At 54.5% G+C, this 5640-nt stretch overlaps 1 protein-coding gene across 7 annotated transcripts; it reads left to right on the top strand.

Annotated features, from left to right (window-relative positions):
• Window positions 1–236: 236 nt before the first annotated feature.
• Window positions 237–3919, top strand: Acp5 (acid phosphatase 5, tartrate resistant). 7 transcript variants are annotated; one of them, XM_015489073.2, is made up of 6 exons: window positions 240–398; window positions 1574–1660; window positions 1907–2173; window positions 2383–2510; window positions 2614–2959; window positions 3326–3919. In XM_015489073.2, the coding sequence occupies exons 3-6, from the start codon at window positions 1907–1909 to the stop codon at window positions 3566–3568; spliced, it is 984 nt and encodes a 327-aa protein (XP_015344559.1). In that variant the 5' UTR covers window positions 240–398; window positions 1574–1660; the 3' UTR covers window positions 3569–3919. The 7 variants fall into 7 exon arrangements, with proteins under 7 accessions (XP_048650801.1, XP_015344559.1, XP_048650799.1 ...); XM_048794842.1 differs by having other exon boundaries at window positions 1555–1660; XM_048794841.1 differs by lacking the exon at window positions 240–398 and adding an exon at window positions 497–630 and having other exon boundaries at window positions 1555–1660.
• The last annotated feature ends 1721 nt before the right edge of the window (window positions 3920–5640 follow it).

The raw sequence follows: 5640 nt of genomic DNA, 5'->3' as shown, positions 1-5640 counted from the left end.
CGTTGGGCAGGTGGCAACTCCCAGTTGGCGTCGGGGGCTGGAGGTGCGGGAGGAGGAGGAGGCGATCGCGTCCTGGAGCTGACCTCTCGGCCAAGCCACAACCGCAATGCATGGGTTTGAGCAGCTTCTGGAGTCTTTAGCCCATTTCACAGACGCCAAGCCGGCCTCTGCGAGGCGTGGCCACGGCTCTTGGTGGCGGCTCCGGGTTCGGGGTGGGGAGGCGGAGGCACCCGCCCTCTCCGCCTAGGCTCACCTGAGGCTGGCCTAGGGCCCGCGGGCAGGGCCGGCCGGCTGCCACCTTCTTAAAACCCGGGCAGCCCCAGAGCGAGCCCCCTGTGGATCTGCAGCTCAGCTCGGGTGGCAGCGCTTGGACTCGACCCTGAACCCACCGACCGCAGGTGAGATCCCCCGCCAGGGCTCTCGGCACCGCGCCCCCGAGGGAGGGGTCTCAGCCAGCCCTCTTACTCACTTCCTTCCTGTTTGTCTCGGCTGAGAGGTTGGGGGGTAGGGAGAGGGGACCCACAGCAAGCCCTAGCTGGGTGACCGTCGACCCTCTCTGTGCCTGTGTCCTTGACATTGAATGAGGGTTTCTCCATCCGCGCTGGCTCGCAGGGATTGGAGGGACTGGTGGTGAGTGTCCAGGGAACGCGTCTGGGCGGTGCTCAAAGCAGAGGAGGGAGGCCAGGGGGTGAGGAGCCGGCCACACCCCTGCACTACCCAGCCCTGTTCCCCTCCCTCTGAGGCTGGGCTTCCATGAACCGCCTGCCGGCAGCTGCTCAGGGTATGAGGGTCAGAAGGCTGCAGTCACATGATCTGTCTCCAGAGGCCTCCTGCCTGGGTTCCTCCTGCTGGAAAGGGGGGTGGGAGACTAGGGAAGGATGTGGGACGACTTCCTGGAAAAGGGAGGCCACCACGGCCGCTTTTGTGCGGGATGGAGAAGTGGGAGAGCACTGGGACCCTGGAGAGTCCCACGCTCAGATGTTGTCAAACAACACATCACTGAGACACACAATTCACGTGAGAGACACAGCACAACTCGGCCTGTAAGATGGACTTGCAAATTCTGGTCCACACACACTTCTACACAATGCTCCACAGGAGAACTCTAGCAGGTTAACATAGGACTTGCTGGCTCAGCAGACATGTCTCCACAGCCCAGGCCTCCCCTGCAGAGAGCAGAGACCCAGGCAGGCCTGATCAGCCACACACAGGAAACAGCCCCACCCAGACATGGTCGGACAAGCGTGTCTTCAGAGAACACAGATGTGCATGATGTTCTCAGACACGTAGTATATAACCCACAGCCTCATGCACACATTGCACGTGCACACACACAGATGCACAGACACACTCGGAAACACAGGACACCTCTGCCCACAACACAAACGAGCCCCTGCAGGCAGCCCAGAGGCTGTGCAGGCAGCTCTGCTTCCCACGGGAGTCCAGACCCCCTGCCAGAATCCCATGTCCAGTTCTGGGGAAGTCCAGGGCTCACATGACCCAAGGGGAGGGCTTCTGGGACAGTCCTCGGAGAAACTGCATCATCCCCTCTAGTGATCAGCTTCCACCCCAGGGAATAAAGGCTCTGTGACCTCCACTTCTGCCCTGGAGCCCACCTGCCTCTCGTAGCCCCCACAGCCTGACTTGTGTCTCCCCCAGGGTGAGTGCTGGGTACAACAGAATGAGGGAGGGTGGAAGGGCCCTGCAGAGCCACTCTTCCTGGCCCCTGGAGTCCTTCCAGCCAGTTCATGCCACAGTGTCCTGGGAACTAGACACCCAAGGGTTTCCTGCTGCGCCAGCCCTGCAGGGAGGGGTCTCCTCTTCTCTCAGAGCAGGGCAGCCTGGGGTCTCAAGGGTTTGCTCCCCAGCCTCAGCCAGGGCCCCAGACATGTTCTCTCCCCTCCAGATGGACACGTGGACGGTGCTGCTGGTCCTGCAAGCCTCGCTGCTGCTCCCTCTGGCTGACTGTACTGCCCCCACCCCCACCCTGCGCTTTGTGGCTGTGGGTGACTGGGGAGGAGTCCCCAATGCCCCGTTCCACACAGCCCGGGAGATAGCCAACGCTAAGGAGATGGCCAGAACTGTGCAGACCATGGGTGCAGACTTGATCTTGTCCCTGGGGGACAACTTCTACTTCAATGGCGTGCATGATGTCGATGACAAGAGGTTCCAGGTGTGTGATTGGCAAAGTAGGGGGATGGCAGTGGGAAGAAGCCACCCAATCTGGTGACCTTCTGGGGAGGGCAAAGGGAAGCTGACTGGGAACCCACCAGTGCCTGGAACACACACTAACTCCCTGGTCCCTGGGCCCTGATTTTGTGGCAGCATTGGGGTAGCTGTTGACCCTTATTGGGTGGGGGGTGTCCTTTCTCTTGGCCGCAGGAGACCTTTGAGGATGTGTTCTCTGACCGCTTCCTGCGTAATGTGCCCTGGTATGTGCTGGCGGGGAACCATGACCACCTGGGCAACGTCTCGGCACAGATTGCCTACTCCAAGGTCTCCAAGCGCTGGTGAGCCTGCACTGCCTCTCACGCACAGCGACAAAGGGGCCCGAGACAGCTCTGGTGCTTCTCTGCCCAAAATGCTCACACCTGACCTTGGTTTCCTCCACAGGAACTTCCCCAGCCCCTTCTACCGCCTGCACTTCAAGATCCCACGGACCAACACATCTGTGGCCATCTTCATGCTGGACACTGTGACGCTGTGTGGCAACTCGAATGATTTCCTCAGCCAGCAGCCTGAGAGGCCCAAAGACCTGACGCTGGCCCGAGCCCAGATGTCCTGGCTCAAGAAGCAGCTGGCGGCAGCCAAAGAGGACTACGTGCTGGTGGCTGGCCACTATCCTGTGTGGTCGATTGCGGAACATGGACCCACCCGTTGTCTGGTCAAGCACCTGCAGCCACTGCTGGTCAAATATGGGGTCACTGCCTACCTGTGTGGCCATGACCACAACCTGCAGGTGAGGACTCTGTGGGTGGGGAGGGGAGCCAGGTTCTTAGCTCTGGTGTCCTCCTGCTGTTTGGGGGCCTCCTGTGGCCTTCTGAAGGGTTTGAATTTGAATTTTCTCTCTATCCAGGAAAATACCCTAAAGTTTCATAAAAATCATGACAATAGTTGCTTACTAGTGCTGGACCTGTGAGGTGGCATTAATACACCCCTGTAGGGGAAACTGAGGTCAGGGGGGGTTGTGCATTTTGCTGAAAAAACATCATGGGGTCAGGGACAGATTTGGCCCTGTGCCCAAGGCAGCTGTGGGTGGAACCCCTGGTTAACCCCAAGTCAGGGCTGGGGACTCCACTGACCTTGCCTCCTCCTCTGTCCTCAGTACCTTCAAGATGAGAAAGGAGTGGGCTATGTGCTGAGTGGGGCGGGGAACTTCATGGACCCTTCCGTGCGGCACCAGCGCAAAGTCCCCAACGGCTACCTGCGCTTCCACTATGGGGCCGAGGACTCACTGGGTGGCTTTGCCTATGTGGAGATAAGCCCTAAGGAGATGACCGTCACATACATCGAAGCCTCAGGAAAATCCCTCTTCAAGACCAGCCTGCCCAAGCGAGCCAAACCCTGAACACTCAGGAGGACCCTGCCTGCCCACTTGGAGGCTGGAGGCAGTGGGGCTTCTGCAAGGGTGGTGTGTGGCCCTGTGGAGACCCCAGCCACAGGTAGGTTGTCTCTCAGGCCCCTGGTGCGCTGGTAGATCAGGAAAGAGAGCCACAGCACCACATGGCCATGGTGGCACAAATGCCCACACATGTGAATGAAGCATGGACATGTGTTCCGGCTGGCATGTCACTCCCCATGGCCAGACTCACCTAGGCTGAGTTTTGGGGAGCTGGGAGGAAGAGAGGGAAAACTTGTTCCTGAAGCAATCATGTTTCTGTTACTGCCATTTAATAAAAGCATAACTGTCAAGGCTTCATGTGTGCCTGGAATGTGTTGTCTCTTTAGGGTTAGAGCGCCCAGGCTCTCCTGAGCCTCTGCCCCCTGCTTCCACCACCTCCTAACCTATCCATAACCAAGTGTCCTCATACATGCATATGATTCCCAGGGCAAAATAGTGAGACTGGGTCTCAAAAAACAAAACAAACAAACAACAAAAACAAAACAAGCAGGAAGAAAGATACAAAATGAAGCAAGTCTTCTAGGCCAAATCTGCAGGCCCTCTCTCCAAACCATGCCCTCCTCTAGCCAGGTATGGTGATGCACATCTGTAATCCCAGGGACTTGGGAGGCTGAGGCCAGAGCATCGCAAGTTCAAAGCCAGCCTCAGAACAGTGAGGCACTAAACAACTCAGTGAGACCCTGTCTCTAACTGAAATACAAAACAGGGCTTGAGATGTGGCTCAGTGGTTGAATGCCTCTGAGTTCAATCCCTGGTACCACTCCCAAAAAAGAGCTGGAGATCTAGTTCAGTGGAATAGCACCCCCAAGGGCAATATCCAATACCAAAAAACCTCAACCGGTGCCTTCCCTCTTCCCAGCGGCAGCTGCCATTATTATGTTCTTTTTCTAGAAATAAGTTGATTTTTTTTATAATAAAAAAAATCTTCCTTTTGTGTTTTTTTCTTATTTTTGGAGGTGCTGGGGGTTCAACTGAGGGCCTTGGGCATGCTAAGCTTGTGTTTTGCCACTGAGGCACACCCCCAGCCAACATCCTCCTTTTCTACCCTAGAGTGACACACACAATTCTGCATGGGGTCCTTCCACTATTTAACGACGGTTCTTCCATGGTTTGTCTGAGGACATTCATCTTTGTTGGTTTGTATATGGATCCAGTGACACGTTCACACCATTCACAATCTGAAGTTTGGTAGAAAAGTGTAATCCCTTACCCCTTCCCTGTCCCAGCTCACCCCATTCCTTCCCCTCTCCTGAGGAAATGCCTTTTTATAAATGCCATGTCTTTCCCCCTCTGAATTTCTTGGTGCAAATCAAAACAAAGGGTAATTGGCTTTTTTCCTCCTTCTCACTGATCTGAACTTTGCTTTTTTTTTTTTTTAAACAGTTTTACTGAAACATAGTTTACACATTTTAAGTGTATAGGTTGCAGTTTTACTGAAACATAATTTACACATTTTAAGTGTATAGGTTGCTAAACTCTGTGTGTGTGTATGTGTGTGTGTGTGATGCTGGGGATGGAACCTAGGACCTCATGCATGCTGAGCAGCACACACCCTACTGCTGAGCTACACCCCCATCCCTGGTTTGATAAGTTTTGAAAAAGGCACAAACCCACACACAGCATTTCCATCTGCCCCAAAGTTCCCCTTTGTGTATACCATTGTTTTTCTTATGTACTGAGGGTCATCTGAATTATTTCCAATAATTTTGCAACCCTCAAATAGTGCTGCAAGCAGTGATCTTGCACATTCTTTTCTACACGTGCAGACATGTTTCTGGATAAACAGGATTTGCTCTCAGGGTGAATTGCTTTTTTTTTGGTCACCTTCTCTTGGTAGTGCTGAGAATCAAACCCAGTAACTAGTGCATCTCAGCAAGTATGCTAGCTTGAGCCACACAGCCAGCCCAGATTGCCTTTGTTTAGACAGCCACCGAGCCTCCACCTCATGTCACTGGCTCCTTGCTGGTGATCTTTGAGGTCTTTTTCAATCTTCCTTTTTTTTTTTTTTTTTTTTTTTT

The sequence above is a fragment of the Marmota marmota genome, unplaced genomic scaffold, assembly GCF_001458135.2.
Source record: "Marmota marmota marmota unplaced genomic scaffold, marMar, whole genome shotgun sequence".
In the NCBI taxonomy this organism is placed as follows: domain Eukaryota; kingdom Metazoa; phylum Chordata; class Mammalia; order Rodentia; family Sciuridae; genus Marmota; species Marmota marmota.
This window is presented reverse-complemented; position numbering and strand designations above follow the sequence as displayed.